We start from the raw sequence: 21,265 nt of genomic DNA on the forward strand, positions 1-21,265 counted from the left end.
GAGATCATTCTGTCGTTTTTGAGATTGCATCCAAGTACTGCATTTCGGACTCTTTTGTTGACCATGATGGCTACTCCATTTCTTCTGAGGGATTCCTGCCCGCAGTAGTAGATATAATGGTCATCTGAGTTAAATTCACCCATTCCAGTCCATTTCAGTTCGCTTATTCCTAGAATGTCGACATTCACTCTTGCCATAACTTGTTTGACCACTTCCAATTTGCCTTGATTCATGGACCTGACATTCCAGGTTCCTATGCAATATTGCTCTTTACAGCATTGGACCTTGCTTCTATCACCAGTCACATCCACAGCTGGGTATTCTTTTTGCTTTGGCTCCATCCCTTCATTCTTTCTGGAGTTATTTCTCCACTGATCTCCAGTAGCATATTGGGCACCTACTGACCTGGGGAGTTCTTCTTTCAGTATCCTATCATTTTGCCTTTTCATACTGTTCATGGGGTTCTCAAGGCAAGAATACTGAAGTGGTTTGCCATTCTCTTCTCCAGTGGACCACATTTTGTCAGATCTCTCCACCATGACCCGCCCATCTTGGGTTGCCCCATGGGCATGACTTAGTTTCATTGAGTTAGACAAGGCTGTGGTCCAAGTGTGATTAGATTGACTAGTTTTCTGTGAGTATGGTTTCAGTGTGTCTGCCCTCTGATGCCCTCTTGCAACACCTACCGTCTTACTTGGGTTTCTCTTACCTTGGGCGTGGGGTATCTCTTCACGGCTGCTCCAGCAAAGCGCAGCCATTGCTTCTTACCTTGGACGAGGGGTATCTCCTACATGTAACTAGGAACAAGAGGCTGATCCCAAATGATCAGGGTGATCATAAAGCATGAACTTTGTCCAGCAGACATCAGTGATCCAGGAACCACTGAATCACCCATGAAACCATCAGCTGCTGTGAAAGGGAATATTTGCAAGAACACTTAATATTTCTTTTCTTTATTAAAAAAAATATTCTTATTTGAAAGAAGCTACAAATGCCTCCTCAAAACACCTTGTCTCTTTGATAGTAAATATATCAATGTATCAAGTAATTGTTGAGAGCCATCTTTGTCTGTTATGTATGCAAACAACACATAAAAAAGCAAATCACACTTGTAGATCTACACATGGCCATTATTTTCAACATCCAGATCTGTTTGCAAAATGTAAAAAAAATTCTATCAGAAAAGAACCACTTCAAAAATTTTTGAAGACAAGTTTTAAGTAGCACCTGACTTGAGAAACATTAGTACTGACCTGCTATTCCTGTTTGTTTAGCAGGTCAAAAGTTTGCTTCTTAAGGAAATATCTATAGAGAACAAATGCAGTACTCAGTGATTTCACTTCCTTAAGTAGGGTCCTACTTTTAAGCCTCTCTTCTTTTCCAGTACAAACTCAGCTATTATGTAGCTCCAAAGAGTAAGACACTTAGCTGGCTGGCAACTGGAAAGGCCTGAAGGCTCCCCATAACAAAGTGTGAACAATTGATAAGATATTTTATTGATCTCCTTTCATCTTCATTGCACTGTGCTAGGTACTGGAGATTATATTCCACCCATAATTAACCTAAAATTTCTTAGAATTATGTAATTATATATGTATGTATTTTAAAATACATCCCATAAAAATATTACATAATTCTGTCTCAGTGACTGTATTCAGTTAATAGATTTGTAACTAATATGTCAACAGACAGTGGCCAATTATTGGCCTGTTGACAGATTATATGCAATTTACCAACAAACCATTCAGGGAAAATTCAACTGGCACACAAAACAAGAACCTATGAAAAGATGATGCGTATGTTGATTAGAAAAATTACACAACCTACAAGTTGAGAACTGTTTCATTGTGAGGATATTCTGAGGACTTGAAGCCTGGGAGACAGCCTCTCAATAGTTATAAAGGACTACTCTGAAGAGGTAAGAGAGGAGCCAGATATATAGAAATTTTGCAACAAAGACCAGGTAGTTAGAACAACAAAAGATAACTGGTAAAGAAAACCTGATATGTCAAGTTAAGGAATTTAGCACTTTTCAGTGTATGGGAAGATGCAAGAGTCAGTGAAATCATTCCTTTGATATGCACCTCAGCTATCTAGAGCCAGTGTCCTGTTCTTTCCCATCCTGAGTTCCTTTGAGGTCACCACTGGGGGCAGCTGTAACGTGATGGCTTGATGGCTGCAACATCCTTTGTTTACCGACATGACAGGCAACATTTTCCATTCAAACAGATAAGTGAAATAGTACACACAGCAGCAAATAGGCAAACCCTTAGAAGGAGATGTGTTACTAGGACTCAGCCACACCTGGTTGTCTTCATATCTTCTCACATGCTTTTTCCTTACTGTCTACAACAGGTGCTGGATGGGTCCCCCATTGAAGTGACCCTAGCCAAACCAGTGGACAAGGACAGTTATGTTAGGTACACCCGAGGAACGGGTGGAAGGGGCCCCATGTTGCAGGGAGAGTATACCTACTCTTTGGGCCATGTTTATGATCCCACCACCACCTACCTTGGAGCGCCTGTCTTCTATGCCCCCCAGGCCTACACAGCAATTCCCAGCCTTCATTTCCCAACCACCAAAGGACATCTTGGCAACAGGGCCATTATCCGGGCCCCTTCTGTTAGAGGTAACATTAATCAGCTCTTGTCTTAGATGAAGCTCTGCAATTTCAAATTATGTGTATTGCAATAGACTTGTGTCTAAGTTATGTCTAATTGGATGAGTCTACTGGGAGAAAAGAACTGGAAAATTGCTTATTGAAAATCAAATATTACATTAATATTTTTCCTTTCATAGGAATCTTTTTTCACATTACAACTGGTTATTGAAAAACTTGGTCAGAATACAGTGTAAATGAATTTAAGGTATGCATTTGATCTCTGCATAGGCCCATAAAATATGCACACACTAAAATTCAAATCCACAATTACTAGTTTCTCCCTTATCATTGTACTACCATATTACAAACATATGTGACTCATTACAAAACTTTCAAATGGGAGCAGTATTGTTCAGTGGAAACCAACTACATCAAATCTCAAGACACGTGTATTGGATGGTGACTCAGTGGCATCATGTCCACATATAAATCCCAAGTTATCACAAATATATTCTAACAGATACATGAGAGGCTCTCATCTGACCTCCCCTGAGAAATATGTACAATGCCTTCCAAAAAGCCACATTACTGGGGAAATCAACTTGTTTCTCCAGGATAGGGGGAACTAAATAGAAAAAGTCCAAATAGAAAAAATAAATAAATAAATATACAACTCTCAATCTCATTGCCAAACAAATCTTTCCTACTGAATCCTATGAGAATTACAAGTGTTCAAGCAGTTCTCTGAGCTCCGTTATTTCAAAAAATGTCAAAGATAAGGAAAACATTTTTTCAAGAAATTGTCTTGATTTTGCCTAGTGGGATCCTTCAGAATGGTTCTGCTAGGAATCAATGCCAACAGAATCTCAATTCTGTCTTCCAAATATGACAACAGTCTGGGCAATTCAACGACAAACTGTGTACTTAAATCTTTTCTTGGGTTTGACTAGAAGCAAGGGGCATATCTAGATTACTGTGGAAACAATTATCTTACTGTGTTTTACTATTTTTCAGGAGAACTGAATTGGCCATCCTAGGAGTTCTAGTCTTCAACTGCCTTGAAAGTTCCATACTCATAATACAATCACTTCACCCAAAGTTGTAATATAAAAGAAACCTTTAGGAACCTTTTCCTGAAGGAAATCCATTCAGGACAAACTTTTTATATGTTTGATGACAAATTATGTCATTAAACCATTGTACATTTATCATCTAAAATCACATCATTAAACAATCCCTACATTAAGTATAAGTTGTCAACCAGTTGTAATGTAGGAAAAAAACAAACTGTACTCCAAGGGGAAAAATACCTGTCTTATAACAAGAAAGAAATCAATGAATGATATTCATGGATGAAGGGTAATCAACTTTTTATCTCTTTACAACACTAATAGGAAATCAAAGTAGCAATGTGGCAAAACAAAAAATCAAAAGTAATCTATTAATGAAACTCAACGGAAAGTTAAGCCTCACATTAATAGAATATAAGAAAATGGTGTATTTTAAAACACATTTTCTAAACATTGGTTTTCCAACAGGTCATCAGGAATGTAACATTAGGGAAACTAGAATTCATTTCTAATTTACTGGTCAAAGACACAAAGGCAAGACTTATTTTAATACATGTGGTCATATTACACTGTGAAATGTGAAAATATATACCTCCCAACATTTATTAGTCTACAAAAAAATGTCAACACAAAATTAACTGAAGAGAGAAATTGCAAAAATATTCTCTATACCCAAGTTTTAAAGTGGCATGTGTACTTATCCAGAGCTTTGATAGTATTGCTTTCTTTTATATACAGTTTTTAAGAAAAAAAGATGCCTATGGTAAATGCCGTATTATGTTGAGTTTCATTACATTAGAATCCTGGAGTTTTCTATCCATCTTCAGGGCAATAATCAATGTGACTTGGGCTAACTTTTCCATTACAGTAAGATTCAGGGTGATTTTCTGGTGGTTTGATTCAGTTTAATGCCTTCTTACATTCCTAGAAATTTACATGAATGTACCTGTAGGGGCTGCGGGAGTGAGAGGCCTGGGCGGCCGTGGCTATTTGGCTTACACAGGCCTGGGCCGGGGATACCAGGTCAAAGGAGACAAGAGAGAAGACAAACTCTATGACCTTTTACCTGGGATGGAGCTCACCCCAATGAATCCTGTCACTTTAAAGCCTCAAGGAATTAAACTTGCTCCCCAGGTATGTAATGTTATTCCAGAGGCAGCTTGGATAGTTTGTATAAGTTGGGTCAAAGACCATCATTCACCATTCATCAATGGATTTGACTTGATCCCTACTTGGGGCTGTTGTCTTGTTTTGTTTTCTTTTGTTTTATTACATAGATAAAGTGACCAATCAACCTAACATATTGTGAGACAACAGTGGGCACTGAATACCATTGGTCTACTTCAGACTCTTTCTTGTTTTTCTTAATTATAAAATTTGACATCTTAAATAATCATCCACTGAAATGCAAAATCCTGAGTACTACTAAGAATTATCAACCAGTACTTTGGATGCTTGGGGCTAGTGCACTGGGACGACCCAGAGGGATGGTATGGGGAGGGAGGAGGGAGGAGGGTTCAGGATGGGGAACACATGCATACCCGTGGCAGATTCATTTTGATATTTGGCAAAACTAATACAATTATGTAAAGTTTAAAAATAAAATTAAAAAAAAAAATCTGAACTCAGGAAAAAAAAGAAAACAAAATAAAGCAAGGTTGGTTAGCAAATGAAGAGCACTCACAACAGGGAATGAATAGATTCATTAGAACATCTTTTCTTGGAAACACTGTTAAAGTGAAAACACCATGCAATCTATGGTGTATCATTACTCATATTAACTATGATATGCCATCAGTCATATCAAATCAAGTCTTCTACAGTGATTATATTTGGGCAGTGGCTTTATGGTAAATTTTTTTGCTTTCATTTCTCAGTTTTAAGTTTCCATAGTCCTGCATGAGGGTATGATTTTTATTATTGGAAAATTTAAAGCTATAAAAGTTGTTCCAGCATGGAAACTGACTCACAGGGTTAAAAATAAAACAAAACGGGATCTGTGTTAACCCTCAGACTGTTCCCTCTGGATGTGCATTATGTGTTGGGCTCTGCAAAGATACTTTGGCTGAATAATCAATATCGAGTTGACAGTTTGCACATCCTAAAGGAAACTTTCTGACTCCCACCCCAAAGGTATAAGCCCCAAATTTATGGAAGTAGCCTTATGATTACAATCGAGTAGAAAACTTGATTTTCTAAAAGCTCATCTTGAATGGTTTCTTTTTTTTTTTTTTTTTTTGGTTGATTATTTTTGGTAGGATTAATAGCTTTCTTATACATATAAAGGAGCTCATCTATAGTTTCTGCAACCCTCCCCAGGTAATTTTTTTTTTAAGGATGCCCATTAGAGTAGTAAACAGTATTAATGTGTCTGTTTAAAACCATTTGGGGGGCCAGCATTATGCACCAAGTATTATGCTAGGAGCTAAAGATGGAAAAGCAAATATAACATAATTCTTGCCATCAAAAATCATATGGCAATCCAGTGAGAGGATCCTGACACATAAATAACTACAATAAAATCTAGTTAAGTACAATGATGGAGCTTTGTTCAGAAAACACAAAAGCTAGTCATCCAATATATCTTGGGTTAAAATCTAAAATAAGCAATCTAATTAAAGTACTGGGGTATCCAGAAACATTTTAAGGAAAAAAAAAAGAATCATTGTCATGTGCATGCTGCATGCTATGTCACTTTAATCATGTCTGACTTTTTGTGACACCATGGATGGTAGCCCTCTTAGCTCCTCTGTTCATGGGATTCTCCAGGCACGAATACTAGAATGTGTTGCCATGCCCTCCTTCAGGGGATCTTCCTGACCCAGAAACTGAACCCATGTCCCATATGAAGCCCCATCACTGTCGTCAATTCTATGTAATAGTTCTAAGAGCTACTATAGAGTGTGTAATGATCTCCACTTTTATATTAACCCAGGTGAGAAATTGGTCATGCTTTATAGTACCATCAGTAACCATCTCTGTGAACTAATGAAAGTTTTAAAAATTAATCTCTCTGAATTTCTGCAACTATTGCTTAGAAATTAAGGCTCATGCCACCACCAACCAGCCTAGATGGAGCCTTGACAAATTCTTGGAGGGGTTATGAACTTGCAACAAGAAGAGCAGAGGTACTAGGGCTGCCCTGCAAGTCAGGGGTTAGAGTTAAAATCCTTTACACGTGTCTGCACAATGGGCATAAAGAAGCAGGCAAAATACCTACTAGCTCAAGTAACTGGCTATTGCCCTGGAACCTTAGAGAACACTTTGTAGATGAAAAAAGATGCTACAAAGCTAAGAGTACTAAAAAGCAAAAGTTAGTAGAGGAAATAGAAACAACCTAAAAGTTTAATAAACAAGAAAATGTGCCATTGCTGCTGGACGAGTGTTTGAGCAAATGAGATAAGATCCATGGACTCAGTCTAGGGAACAGTTCTACCCCGGGAGTTATTTTTTCAGATTTATGCCTTATGTTGCACAGTTTACTGAATCTGCTGCCCAGTGGGAGCATCAGGGCTTGTGGGCCAACAAAAAATGGCCTCAGGATGAAGAAAATATGTGCCGTTAGGAAAGATTTGGTTTGGAGTAATGACAGAAGGCAGCTTCTAAAAATCAGATCATTGTAAAAATAGCCAGAAGTGGTGTTTTGCCAAACAAAAACAAGGCAACTATCAACACCCATCTATTCATGTCCATCAAGAAATACCCATCAAACTTTTTAACTCTGTTTTTGTGAAAATGTAAAGTTAAAACCCTATGACAAATGCCATGAAATAGGAATAAATCCTTAGGTTATTTTCTCTAACCCATTATAAAAAGAAGAATTCACAGTAATAATGAGTAAATCCAGCTACACAGTGCTGGAATATCAATTAAAAAAAAAAAAAGAATATATCAAATTGTAAAAGTAAAGTATTGGTAAAAAGTTAGAGCTAATGGACTAAACTAAAAGCATATTAGAATAAATGGTGTGAAAATGATTTTTATGAATTAATAGACATAACATTTTCAATGGAGTTCAAATTGAGGTCATCTTAAATTTTATGAGTCATTAAACCACGTGGCATTTTATATCTTCTTATATTTGCTTAAACTCTAAAGATTCAATTTAAAAACCTGAAAGCTGGAGAAATAATGCAAATGTGACATTTGAAAGAAAAGTCACTTTTTTTTCCCACTCTTGTAGATATTGGAAGAAATTTGTCAGAAAAATAACTGGGGACAACCTGTGTATCAACTTCACTCTGCCATTGGACAAGACCAAAGACAACTCTTCTTATACAAAATAACCATTCCTGCCCTGGCCAGCCAGAATCCTGCCATGTGCGTAACTTCTCATCATTTAGATTTTAGAATAAGAGTCTTGTAAACGTAGTGTATATATATCCCTATCTAAAGAAGATAAATATTCAAGCTTACTACCGACTCATTTTATTCAAAGCATATGTTGAGATGTGTATTTGGGATATGTGTGTCAGCTATGAGACTAGCATCTCAAAGCCCCTAAATTTCAGAGACAGTGAAGACTGGGTACTCTCATCAACCAATGGAAAACTGAGGATACGAAGTGTAATAGAAATGAAAACTATAGCCCATGTTTTTATCTGTGTAATATTTGGGTTGAACTATATGAAATTACCATTTTATACCTATAACACCATCCTCTGCCATTTAAATCTTGGACAAAAGACATAACCTCTCTGTTAGTGGTTATTACCTTCAGAATTTTACCTTGAGCCTGCATTTGTACACGTTTTAGGAACCATCATGATTCACACATATGTTAGAAAAGGTTTATAATGAGTTGCGAGTACGTTCCAGGAGTGTCATCCCGCCCATGTTCTAAATAAGTTCACAAATATTCCGACATGCATAGATACTTAAAACGTTTAAAAGCAAAAAGAAAGATAAGTACCCACACAAATTTCCATTATCCGATCATCTTAAAAAGCATACAGCGCCTTAGCTTTTCATCTGTCTCAGCAGCACACATTTATTAATAAAATGTGCACCCTGACTGACTCTGCTTTCCAGCCATCCTTTCACACCTCCGAAGCTAAGTGCCTATGTGGATGAAGCAAAGACATACGCGGCCGAGTACACCCTGCAGGCCCTGGGCATCCCCACTGATGGAGCCGACGCCCAGACCGCAGCTGCTGCCGCCGCTTCTGCTACCGCGTTTCCAGGTTTGGAAAAAATAGCGCTAGAAATGACACCCTACAGAGAGTGTTTGGGAGACCCTCTTGGGTACCACGGACTCACAGAGTTGTTAGTGAACTACATCTACTCTAAATCTGATTAGTGAGCCATTAATGTATAGGCGAGAGAATAGGGCTGGGCAGCAGGGACGGGGGCACCTAGTCTTGGCTCAGCTATAAGTATCTGTGTGATTGAGAATGAAGCAGTCACTCTGCCTCTGGCTTTGTTTTGGTTTTTACTTTTAGTAAGAGAGTTTAGAACTGCCTATGAATAGCTGATATTTATTTTAACTCTAACTATGTGCCAGGCACTCACCTATCTCAGCAACGCTCACGACACCACAAGAGACAGGCTCTACCATCATGCCCATTGTACAGATGAAGAAACCAAATACAGGAAAGATTAAGCCATTGGCCAAGGTTCATCAGCTTTGAAGCAATCCTTGGACTCCCTCCCCAGTTCTAATCTTCAGTTCTATTCAATCCTACTTTTATTACTTTGCTTTCTGAAAGAAACGTGTAGAGCAGATTTTTTTTTATTATTTGAAGTAAATTCTGTATGTTTGCGAGAGGGAGAGAAAAGAGAGAGACCCTTTCAATAAGGGGATAATCAGGCTCATTTTATCTGTTGTATAATTTAGGTCTGGGGCGTATGCTGATCACTTAAAGTAAAGCCTATCTGTAGCTCAACATGCCTTCAGGGTCACATTTAAAAGACTTTCCCCCATTTATTATGTACCCACAAAAAATGCTAATAATTAAAATGAATCCTCTAGAGATTAAAGAGGACCAGACAAGAAATGTCTTTTGGAAATTTTCCTTCAGCAGTTAGTCTGAGCAACTCCACTCTTAATAATAAAAGTTTGTATCTTTCAAAGAAAGATATCATTCTGACTTGTCACTGTTGGCGTACTTCCCATAAGCCCAAATCAGACTAGACCTAGAAATAGGACATTCCTATCAATTGATTAATTTATATACTGATCGCATGTGGGTACGAGAACTGCTATATGCCTCACATCCGTAACACCTGAGCCTACTCTCATTTCCTTTTATTTCTCAAAACTTGCCAATATGTCTTCCATTCTGGCAAGTGAAGCTAGAACTAATCACACTTCACACACAAGGTTGATCTCAATTCCAGCTTTGTTCTGTAGAATGTGGAGAAGATGTGTGACGCATGCCTTCAAGGTTACCAAGCCAACGGCAGCCACTGCCAAGGGCCAGGTCCCTCTTGGGTTGTGCTGGGGCCATAAGCTTTGTGCTGGCTTTCCATACAACAGGGGGTTGACTCATCCATCTTCTGGGGACTTGTGTCAGGCTTCTCAGTGCCTGCAGCAAGTTAAAGCCCTGCCTTACAGAGAGCTGTACCCCAAAGACATCTAATTCATGTAAAATTAAATGAGCCACTGCCAGAAGAATGTTAAAGTTTGCTTTCACACTGGAAAGGATTTGCTTTTTACTCAAAAACGTTTTCTCTTATCCTCACTTTTATTTGCCCCTACAAGAAATAAAAAATTGTTTAGAGCAGGAGGATCATCTTGGGAATGCCGAAGAATTTGAGATGATCTTTTATAACTCACTATGAAGTCAAGCAATAACAGGCTCCAAGGGAAGACTCTGTTTGGAACACAAATACTCTTGCACTTTAGAAATTAGCCAAATTGAAAAAGAAAACTCAAAATCCCTAAAGATAAAATCTATGCCCCATGCACACACACACACACACACACACTTTACTTACTTTAGAAATACTGTTTCCAAAGTTATGAAAGTAATTCTTAACACATTTCTCATATCCGTGGAAAATGTACCAAACTCCACTCGTGCATTAGTCAGCATTACTACCCCAAGGCCATGAGCCAGGGAGAGGATTCAATTTTTTAAAAACTAGTCCAGCCAGCTTCCTGCCACCACTTCCTGAGAAGCCACCAGAAAGAAATCAATGTGTCTGGGGTTGGGCAGACTTCCACAACACAGAAACCAATGGGCTTTTTAAAAAGTAAAAAAATGAGGTCCCCTTTTGTGGCTTAAGCACACTTTTCCCTTTTTCTTGTTATCTTTCACAATTTGGGGAATCATCTCAGAAAGAACCAGGTTTTGATCTAAAACATTAACAGGGAAATATTGCTTGTAGATAACAGCTATTATGCTCTTTTCTTCAAAAGGGAATACTGATCAGCTAGAAAAGCAGTAATAGGAAAGTACATGATTATGTCCTTATTACTCAAATCCCTTGGTTCTCTGACAGGATGAGCATCAAGGCCTCCACATACACCCAAGACAGACTGATGGTGGGGTTAGGTATTTTTGGCCCTGTCCAGTTAGGTCAAAATATGGCCACACTAGGTATTTGCTTTTATGCTGCTACATAGAAATGTGCTAAAATGTTAAATATTTATCCTACTGGTCTACGCAGTCCTTACAATCCTGAGTACAGCAATGATTTTTAATATTCTGTTTAGGTGAGGTGGGGGTGCAGCAGAACCGGACCCACAGAGCCCAACCCTCATGCCGTGCCAACCCTCCTTTATAAGTTTTGAGACCCTCTGAAAAAGTTCTGAACCTCAAGCTTTTCTCATCTCAGCATCCTGTGAAGTATCTGTTTCTTGGGATCTATCCCCAATGTTTCTAGTTTCCTAAAAGTGAAATGATTCTGACCTAGGTGGTTGACCCTACTCTGAGAAACACTGTTCCCTAATGAATGAGTCCAGATATTATGTCTTCAGAGGGCACCTTTTAAAATGTACATATTAATTTTGGGCTTTAAGCAACCATGCTAAATTGTCATCTTTCAAAAAGAAGACAGCAAGCCAAAAGGAAGCAAATCTAAACCCCCTTCATGAAGTTTTCTCTGCCTCCTCCTCCAGGCTACGCTGTCCCCAGTCCAACTGCATCTGTGTCTGCAGCCCAGCTCAAGCAAGCGGTGACCCTGGGACAAGACTTGGCAGCATATGCAGCGTATGAGGTCTACCCCACTTTTGCAGTGACTGCCCGAGGGGATGGATATGGAACCTTCTGAAGACATCTTTGTCTTAAGAATAAAACACACAAACTCAGTCCAGAAGAAATAAACCTCTAACTCAGTCCCCCAATCATCACAATACTTGTCCCAAGTGATGCCTGTCCTGAGACTGTACAGCTTATACTAATTGTAAAATTATGCTAAGAGAACTTTATTTCTAACTAAATGCAATGTTAAGGAGCCATTTATCTAACAGATAGCTAAAGAGTTATTTTCCCCAAAAGTTTTTCTTTCAGGGTTCCTGAGGGTTTTGGGAGCATGTTTACAAACCTTGACAAAGTAGAGAGAGACCTTTTAGCCAGCAAGAATTCAGGAGCTAAACAGACTTGGGCAACCAGTACCAACCAAGGGAGCCAAGTAGTTCCAGAGTGTTAGCCCCTGGCTTACAGCTTTAATACACAGTCACAAAAGACAGAGGGAAGGTAGGAGATGCGTTTCCAAGTCCATTTCCCATTGCCCACTGCATGGGGCATGTTCACAGCCTGGAGCTTGTGAGAGATTGTCCAAGGTTTAAGGGAATCAGCATCACATCAGTCTGAAAATTCCATCCAGTCATTTGGTTGTGGGTCAGGATCTTCTCATCCCCTGGGGAGTTGGTAACTGATGTGATCTGTTATAGCTATTGTTAAAACAAATTCAGGCCCATTGTTTGTTAACTCATTAGCCCATACCTCTTTTTCCCTAGAACTCCTACCAATCCCAAGGATCCCCAGACGATAATTGTCATACCAACATGAAATGACTTTTTCTCATTTTAAACATCCTGACTTGTTCATATTGATTTATTTTCCTCTCAGTCTCATTTTGCTCATCTCCAATATTGTAAAAATTAAATCAAATCTACAGAATACCATTTATGATACTTTTCCCTATTCAAATTGGCTGAAAAAGTCACTTCAAACTAAGAGAGGAGTGAAGATTTACTCTTATTTTTTTGATGTTTTTGCAGCACCTAGCCCACCATCCAGCATTCAGAGACAGTTATATCATCTTACGTTCAGCCATGGACTCTCTAACCCACTTGTACTAAATCTGCTGAGAAATCCACTGCCTTTTCTTCCTTTTACTTTCAGTAAGTATCAGACCGCTTTACCATATCTGAGTCCTTTGGTCTTGAAAATTATCACAGGAGAACCTCATGTCCATCACTGACTATTAGAAGCTGAGTCTTCAGATTTTCAGCAAAGGTGCTATTTATCAAAATCTCCAGAGTTTGGGGCCTCTTCTCTAGAACATCTGAGGTGAGACTGCTACAGAAACTGGGATGGAGATGGGAGTAGAAGGCGCTGCTTTCTTTTTGTACTTGTAAAGGATGGCTTTTTGTTCAAAACAGAAATAAGCAAAGTCCAAACACAGAATACCTATTATGACCCACTGCAGTCTCAGTGGTGGTGAAAGACATTCAGTACTCAATTTCCAGTTCAAAAATCCCCTGGGCTTTGTAAAATTCTGCAAGACTATCGGGCAAACATAAACACCAAAGCGTAGAAAAATTTGTTAACTCTTGAATGGAATTCTATGATCCAAATGATCAGTCCAGATTCCAGTCAAAATCAGGTAAATTCCAACAACAATTACGAGTCCTTGTAACCTTCCAGTTCTGTTAACTCCAATCAGGTATCGAAGGCTTCCAGGCTACAGCTGAAACACTGAAAGGCTTCGTGCTTTCAATTTTATGTTTTACTGTTCCTATTTCCAAGGACAGTGTTTCCCAGACTTGACTGCACGTTAGAAACACCTGGAGAGCTTTTCAACCCACCAAAGCCAAGGTCGCACCTCATACCAATTACATCAGAATGTCCCGGGATCGGAGCCTGACATCAGTAGGTTGTTGTTTGTTTTGTTTTTTTTTTTAAAGATCCTTAGGTGATTCAAGTATGCAGCTAAATTTGGGAACTGTATTCTTTGTATTTCCACTCTGTTTAAAAAAATTTTTTTTAATTTCACTTTCATTAAGTAGAAAGATGCAAGAAAAAAAATGTCTAATAAATGAAAACAAATAGCCAGATCTTATTTTTACATATATTCATCTCATAAGAAGTATAGATGTGACTATAATTCATACTGGCTTCAAACTAACTCTTGGGCCAAAGCAATTCTACATAGAAGAAAGTGAAAAATATCTCCTTAAGCAATTCTTAGGTTTAAATTTATACTCCCCCATGGATCTGCTTTCATAGTCATGGAGAGTAATTACAGTGAAGGCAGGCAAGTTTCTACTCAGTCCAAAGAAGCATTTCAAATTCCAAGGACAAAAGTTTTAATGCTCTTTAAAATCTTTGAAAATAAACGGAAAAAGTCACTCTGCATGGCTAGTATATGTACAATAGAAGGTCCCATCCAGAGTACTTTAAAATGTAATAAAAAAGAACAATTAGTTAATACAAGAATCTCTTTATGAGGAAAAAAATTATTAGTTAAAAATTAATTAATAATCATAATCCAATTAAATCATAATCACTTTTTTAAAGGTTAAGAGCAGAAACATAAATATACAATAATACCAAAGTATAAAGAAAATTTCCACTGGAATATCAGCTCATTGTTGCTCAAGGGAAAACAAGCATTCATGACATTTACTTCCTAAGTGCTAGTTTTATTCAAGTGAGTAGATATAGTTTTATTTTTTTGCTAAAACTTTATGCTAGTAAAATTTAGGGAATCCCATTTAGAACATAAATCATGAAAGTTTCAGTGTGTTCACCATACCATATGTTTTCATTTCCTTTGCCCAAATTAAATAATGTAGAATAAGTCCCACTATGATAAATTTGAAACTTTAAAACTTGAGATTTTTTTTAAAAAAAGCAAATGTAGAACCAAAGTTTCTTTTTGCATGTTCTTGTTTTTGGACTTCAGAAATTAGCACTTATCTAATACCTATCATTCTTTGTGTATTGATATTTTCCTATTTCTTAATTTATTGCTTAGTAGAAAAAAAATCTTCATAGAAAAATTTAAAATCAACCTACCAAGTGATAATAACAAAATACCCAAGCCAATAATCTAGAAACATCTAGTATGTTAGAATTGGGTTTCTAAATTTGGGGATTAATAGCTTAGTGAGAATTAAAATCAGTCCTATAGTTCTTAGGAGGAAATGAAATAGCAGTGAAATTAGATGTAAATTCTTCTCTGTAAAAATGCTCCTCTTCTTAAATTGTTGAATTTCTCTCCCACCCCATTAATATAGCTAGAACTGCCCTTAACTGCCACAAAATACAATTTTCCTAGATGACTATCCATACCCAGCCAACCCTGCTCAAACCTAGTATCATGCCAAACCACACTGTATTTGGGTGACAGCACCCAAAATGCTGCTAGGAAGCTACCTCATGGTAAGAAAACATCAACTTCAAAAAATATCTAACAAATGAGAACATATTTCCAAACCACAGATATTTAACTTTTTAATGGTGGATGGAAATTAAATTATAGCTATGTATTGATAACAGACATGCAGGAAATCACTTTCAGTCTAACTTAAAAGTTTTTTCAAAAAATAAAAATATTCTTCCAATCATATAGATTAGCTTTTCAGAAATATTACCTCGATGTTAATTTTTAACTTGTGTTCTTTTTCACTGTATTTTTAAATGACTATTTTATAGTTCTTTCTTGGGCAACTGGGTCACAATTTGAATTCATGGGGATAGGGAGATTTTCCAGGGTGGCTTGGCAGAATAAGGGTCAATAAAGAAAGCTAGGATTTTTCAGTAAATTGTCTTGTATTCAAAGCTACAAAGTTTGATAAAGTTTGTTACTATTGTGCAACTCCAGCCCTATCCCAGATTTCCCAAAAGTAACTTACAACTAAAAGGGAACAATACAAGTGCATAGTCACGTATCCCCTTCACCCTTGAACTCATATAGAAGTTTCCAGGAGGTGAAAACATAGCTACAGTTTAAACTAGAGAATCCATACTTTTTATATTTTGTAGATACATTTTTATATATTGTAAAGACATCTATTAAAGATAAACTAAGTTTCAAATATGATACCATAAGTGAACTTTGTGATAAACACTTTTAAGAGAAAATATTAATAGCACAACTTAGGAATTTTAATATACTTATTGAAAGAGAAACAAGGCAATAGACATTCCTACCTGACAAGCAACAGTTGTCTACTGGTTTTGTTAATTTGTCAAATCTGATGTTGATATTTCACTTCATTCTAGCAATATCTTAAAAATACTCTGTTAAATGAGGACATAGTCATAACACATGTCAAGTATTCACCAGGCTATATATTTGTATTTGCCAACATTAGAACAAAGCCAAACATATCCTGCTATAATGAGTAAAACTACTAGGAAAATAAGATTTTTTTCCTGACTCCCCCCATACCTATCTCTTTACTTATGGGGTAAAACATTAAATTTTTTTTTTACTCAATAAAAAAATGGGTATAGAATATTCTATTGCCCCTCAAATGCCAACACTTTAAAAGCCAGCTCTTTCTTGCAATGTTATACAGAATATAGAATGAACAGGTATAATAGGGACAGCAATGTATACCTTGGACACAGAGACTCATTTATGGGAGATAGCAGGCTTTACACATCCCCCGTTGTCCTCAGTTTTCTAGGAAAGATAAAGCAATACCTTATACTTTAGCTAGTAGTGAAGAGAAGTTCATAACCAATCTTGAAGTAAAAAACAATATGAAACCAGAAGGCTTCATTCATTCAAAAATGCCTGGAATAAAATGTAGAACACTTCTGCATCTACCTCTCTCATATGGACATCTCTCCTATTTTGAGGGAGAAATCAAGAAAAGAAGATGCCCCCACTCTCTCTTCACATATGTTACTTTGCTAAGGGGAGGAGAAATAGCAAGAAACAGCTCTTTAAAGAAAGTAAGCTGCCAGCAGGAATTTCTTAGAGACCAAAGAGCATCCATGCCACTCATTGTTTAATAGCATCTCTCTGGAGTGACTGTACATCCTAGTTTGCCAGGACAGTGTAGGCTTACATCTGTTGTCCCATTATAAATATTAACTATCAACAATTAAAATTAACAATTGTCCCCCTTACTCTCAAATGTGTCTCAGTTTAGACAACAAATTATACAGTGACTCCATCTTTATGGCTCTTTTTGTTTTCTTGATGTTGTCACTGTGGCTTTATTGTCTCTAGGGCAGATACAGCTTAAACTAAAAGACCTGACCACTTCTTTCTGACTGGGGTAGGAGCATGGTGAACATAAGAATGCATCTTCTTCTCCTCCAGGGTTACCCTCGATCCACTGTCTGTCTAGCTGAGTCTCCATGACCCCATTCTGGCCCTTGCTTGCTTCCCACTGCCCCTGGGTGCTGGGTCCTGAGTCCTGCCTTTCATTCACTGAACTCACAGCCACTTGGCCAAAAAGTGCAGCAGAAAAGATGAAAAACAGCCCTTAGAGGCATGTGCTTGGTCTGTCAAAATCCGGAGGGCATTAACAAGGTCTTAGAGCACTTGCTGGTTTCTTTCTTTCTTGAATCAAGTTACCTGCACCTCAAAACAGAAAGGATTTCCTATATAAAGCTGCAAATTAAGAGGCATGTTGCCTTTTCCCCTCCTTCTGTGTCTTACAGATTTGCTCAAACACTAACTCCCTTGCATTTAATTCACCATTATGGTTATTCATCAACTATTCTTCACCCCTAATCCTCATATAATCCCATATAAAGATTTTATTATTTGTAATGGAAAATAATATTAATAGATAGAAATTCCTGTTAAAAAGGAAAGTCTTTCACTCTTCCTTTATTCTCTTTACTAATATTGAGTGTTATTAGTCTCTATTGCTATTAGCCCATAAAAATATTTATAGAATGTATGATGAGTCTGTTTTTACTATGCACTTACTCTTATGCCAGAAACTGTGAATACAAATTTTTTAAAAAGTTTTTTCCCTCAGTGGGGTACACAGCCTAATGATCCATTATGCAGTTTTAAAAAATGAATATAATTGCACATATTTAAGTGCATCAGCTGGTAGGTTTTGTCATTTAGTCGGAATCCCCAAAATAAATCAACTCTGCTCTAAACTTTGTTTCCGGCCAAACACTAGGTTGGTACAGTAGGCCTTTTTAAAGACAAATTTAACTCAATCTGTTGTTATTTCTACTTAAGTAAAAATGAGTTTTCAAATATTTTCCCCAGGAGAAACATAATAGACTATCCAAAAATTTTCAAAGAAGAAAAAAATATAGTTAGAGTTCCAGAGGAGCTTTAAAACATAGAGTTGACAAATTCACATATTGACTTACGATCTTAATGAGCAGGGATCCATGCTTTTTATTTACTTGAGAACATTTTGGTTATTAACTATTTCTATTTTCTAAATATACCTGTGTTTATAAAATTTAACAATGTTTAACAAGCCTTGTCTATACCTTTATTTCTTTCCAGTAGATGATTTACAATGAAGTATACATACTTTTTCCAAACGTAAATTTTGAAACTTTGCATTTTCTGTAATAATTCATAAGCGATATTTGAGCTCCTAGGCTGAAGATCAGTCTGTTTAAATCAATTTGTTATTATCAGTGGTTTAAATATGTGATGTAATTATTGGCATTTTATCCCTATTTCTTCATGAGTTCTTTTTTTTTTCTACTTTTCTGACTACAATATAGCCAGATATTATCTCTTCTCTTGATAAAAAGCATGCTGTCTGCAAAATGCATCTCTAGTTTCTAGATGTTAAGCAATTTCTTGCTTCTTTTCCTTCTTGTTATTATTGACATTATTTATGTGAAGTTAGTTAGCTGAGGTACCAAAGAAACGAAAACAGTATTAAAGAGTGTGCATAAGGCACTTATTTTTGTACTTTGTGTACAATATTTTATAAAACTCTGTGATCTATCTAAACATACTGAGTAAAATTACAACATTCATTCATTGGGAAAGTAATCATTGGTTTGGAAGATATAATGTGCACTATAGAAGCATGAATCTCGTAAGATAATCAATAATGTGATATTGTAATGATTATGTAATTCCAGGATGGTAAAATGATTTTAATTAAATTTTCAAGTACCATTATAAAGTTTTTAAAAGTATCAACATGTGTTGCTGATTCATTTTCCTTTCCTGAAAATTAAAAATTTCCCCCTTTGAGTAAATACCTAAATATTAATGATCCATAGCTGCACTGTCTCTTTGGTGACTTCTTTGCATTCACATCTTTTATAAAAGTTTCTTCTGGTGCAACTTCCGAGAGTAAATGTAACTTTAATGATTGAATGCATTATTTCCCAATCAATAAAGAAAACAAGAATACTCAGAAACAAAAAATAATGAGAAAACATGGCTCCAGGAAGGTAAGTGGACCCTAAAGTCAACATTTACCCTGGGGTTCCTACTGTTCCCTTAAAAGACAAGAGCAGAGAGGTCAGCACACCATCCCTGATGACCAAATCCATCTGCCTGTGTTTTGTTGGACCTTGAGCTATGGATGGTTGCTGTTGTTTAAAGGACTGAACTATTTTTACATTTTAAAAAGTTGTTTTGAAAAAAGAAAGGAAGAATTTGTGACAAGGACCATAGATGGGCCACACAGACTAAAGACTTTACTATCTGGCCCTTTACAAAAAATTTGCCAACCCTGCGCTAAACCAAAACCAGACATTTTGACAGTACCCAAAATAGCAGTTTAAATAAGATAGCAATTTAGTGTCCCTCCCCTAAAGTCCCAAAAGGCAATACAATGCTGATATTGTGTTTCCCAATGTCATAAACCAGAGAAGGCAGTGGCACCCCGCTCCAGTACTCTTGCCTGGAAAATCCCATGGACGGAGGAGCCTTGTTGGCTGCAGTCCATGGGGTCGCAAAGAGTCGGACACGACTGAGCGACTTCACTTTCACTTTTCACTTTCGTGCATTGGAGAAGGAAATGGCAACCCACTCCAGTGTTCTTGCCTGGAGAATCCCAGGGACGGGGCAGCCTGGTGGGCTGCTGTCTATGAGGTCGCACAGAGTCAGACACGACTGAAGTGACTTAGCAGCAGCAATGTCATAAACAGAAGGTCTCTCTTCTAGTTGTTTTACTTGCATGGTGTCAATCTCATGACCTAAAATTATGGCATTTGCTGCTGCTAAGTCGCTTCAGTCGTGTCCAACTCTGTGCGACCCCATGGACAGCAGCCCACCAGGCTCCCCCGTCCCTGGGATTCTCCAGGCAAGAACACTGGAGTGGGTTGCCATTTCCTTCTCCAATGCACGAAAGTGAAAAGTGAAAGTGAAGTCGCTCAGTCGTGTCTGACTCTTAGCGACCCCATGGACTGCAGCCCACCAGGCTCCTCCGTCCATGGGATTTTCTAGGCAAGAGTACTTTATGCATTCCAAATAGGAGGGTAGAGGAAGGACAAAGAAGAGGAAAGGATACCTACTAGCTGTCCCAAAAGGGGGTTTATTGGAAGCTGCCACACAACACTACAGCTTCCAACCCATCAACTGGAACTTAGGCCCATGGCCATCCCTAGCTGCAGAAAATGAGTGGAAAATGTAGTCTTCACCCGGGCAACCATCAGAAATTTTGCAGTCCATGCGGTTGCAGAGTTGGACATGATTTAGCGAGGGAACAACAACAGGAAAGAATGGAAGAATGAATATTGAGGGAAAGCCTCAATACATCTGCCACAAATATATCACAGGAAAGATGTGGGAGTGAAATAAGTAAGGCACATAAGATCATTCAACACTGGGCTTGACACAAGGTAGATGCATATAAATCTTGGCTCCTTCCCCTTCACCAAACAAAAAAGAACTGCCAATTGACCTCAATTTCTTGAGATACTGGCACCCATTCAAAGTATAGTTATGGTAGGGATGGTTCCACTGGTCTCACCTCCTGGTATTTACAACCATTAAATAATCTCTTCTCCTTGAGCGCAAGGTGGACCAAGTGGCTCACTTCTAATGAAGAGAATATAGAGTATCACTTTTGAGACAAGGTTATAAAAGATTACAATTTCCATTCATTGGCATCTTGCTAGTTCATCTCGTTTGCTCATTCTGGTGAAGCCAAGTGCCATGTTGTGAGCTGTGCTATGGAAAGGGCCATATGGCAAGGAACAGCCTGTGAGGAACTGAATCAGGCAAAGAACCCATGAATGGACTCAGAAGCAGATTCTTCCCCAGCAGAGCCTTGACAGAACCGTAGCCCAGGCTAACAAGGTTAATGGCAGATCATGAGAGATTCTGAAGCAGAGGACCCAGCTAAACTGCAACTGGATCCCTGGATCCTTATAGGAGATAATAAGTCTTTTCTGAGTTGCTAAGCTCCAGGATAATTCATTGGGAAGAAATAGATAATAATAAAACAGTGAAAAGTTATCAAGTTAGAATGAATGTAAATTGTGCTTATTATCTAAGAGTCACT

The 21,265-nt window shown here is 37.7% G+C and overlaps 1 protein-coding gene across 10 annotated transcripts in view; it reads left to right on the top strand.

The window, feature by feature from the left end:
* The window catches only part of A1CF (APOBEC1 complementation factor), a 92,531-nt gene extending 73,587 nt beyond the window's left edge, over positions 1-18,944 (top strand). For 2 of the 10 annotated variants that reach the window (XM_006072975.3, XM_025274405.2), the window contains 6 exons: positions 2,356-2,629; positions 4,601-4,806; positions 7,856-7,992; positions 8,704-8,855; positions 11,738-11,835; positions 12,842-18,944. In XM_006072975.3, coding sequence (XP_006073037.1) covers positions 2,356-2,629; positions 4,601-4,806; positions 7,856-7,992; positions 8,704-8,855; positions 11,738-11,835; positions 12,842-12,922 — 948 coding nt within the window. In that variant the 3' untranslated portion in view covers positions 12,923-18,944. Of the gene's footprint in view, positions 1-2,355; positions 2,630-4,600; positions 4,807-7,855; positions 7,993-8,703; positions 8,856-11,737 lie in introns of all 10 variants that reach the window. The other 8 variants (XM_006072976.3, XM_006072977.3, XM_025274404.2 and 5 more) reach the window with 8 other exon arrangements.
* Positions 18,945-21,265: the final 2,321 nt, after the last annotated feature.

The sequence above is a fragment of the Bubalus bubalis genome, chromosome 23 (genome assembly GCF_019923935.1).
Source record: "Bubalus bubalis isolate 160015118507 breed Murrah chromosome 23, NDDB_SH_1, whole genome shotgun sequence".
In the NCBI taxonomy this organism is placed as follows: Eukaryota; Metazoa; Chordata; class Mammalia; order Artiodactyla; family Bovidae; genus Bubalus; species Bubalus bubalis.